Source organism: Corvus brachyrhynchos, unplaced genomic scaffold, assembly GCF_000691975.1.
Source record: "Corvus brachyrhynchos isolate BGI_N302 unplaced genomic scaffold, ASM69197v1 scaffold1814, whole genome shotgun sequence".
Lineage (NCBI taxonomy): Eukaryota > Metazoa > Chordata > Aves > Passeriformes > Corvidae > Corvus > Corvus brachyrhynchos.
In genome coordinates this window covers 333-667 of record NW_008237677.1, presented here as the reverse complement: position 1 = coordinate 667, position 335 = coordinate 333, and the positions used below count along the sequence as shown (strand labels likewise).

The window sequence follows — 335 nt, the reverse complement described above, 5'->3', positions numbered from 1 at the left end:
TGGTCAGGGGGGTGCCAGAGGGGTCAGGACCACCCAGGTCGATCACATTGATCTTGAAGAACCCTGGTCCCACCATGCTCACCTTGACCCCAAAGTGCCGCATGTCCCACCTGAGAGGGGGCCAGGAGGTGGCTGGAGGGGTCAGGAGGTAGCCAGAGAGGTCAGGAGGTAGCCAGAGGGGTCATGGCATAGCCAGACAGGTCAGGGTGTGGCCTGGGGGTCAGGGTGTGGCTGGAGGGCTCCTGGCACATCCAGGGTGCAGCACCCACCTGAGGCTGTCCGAGAAGGCCTCGACGCAGAACTTGGACATGCAGTAGCCACCGCCGGTGGCCGAG

General features: G+C 64.2%; 1 protein-coding gene across 1 annotated transcript in view; it reads right to left on the bottom strand.

Annotated features, from left to right (window-relative positions):
* Window position 1: 1 nt before the first annotated feature.
* The window catches only part of LOC108446188 (11-cis retinol dehydrogenase-like), a gene marked incomplete at both ends in the record, with an annotated part of 663 nt that continues 329 nt past the window's right edge, over window positions 2-335 (bottom strand). Inside the window, 2 exons of the mRNA XM_017732065.1 lie at window positions 2-110; window positions 270-335. Of these exons, the coding sequence (XP_017587554.1) occupies window positions 2-110; window positions 270-335 (175 nt within the window). The remainder of the gene's footprint in view (window positions 111-269) is intronic.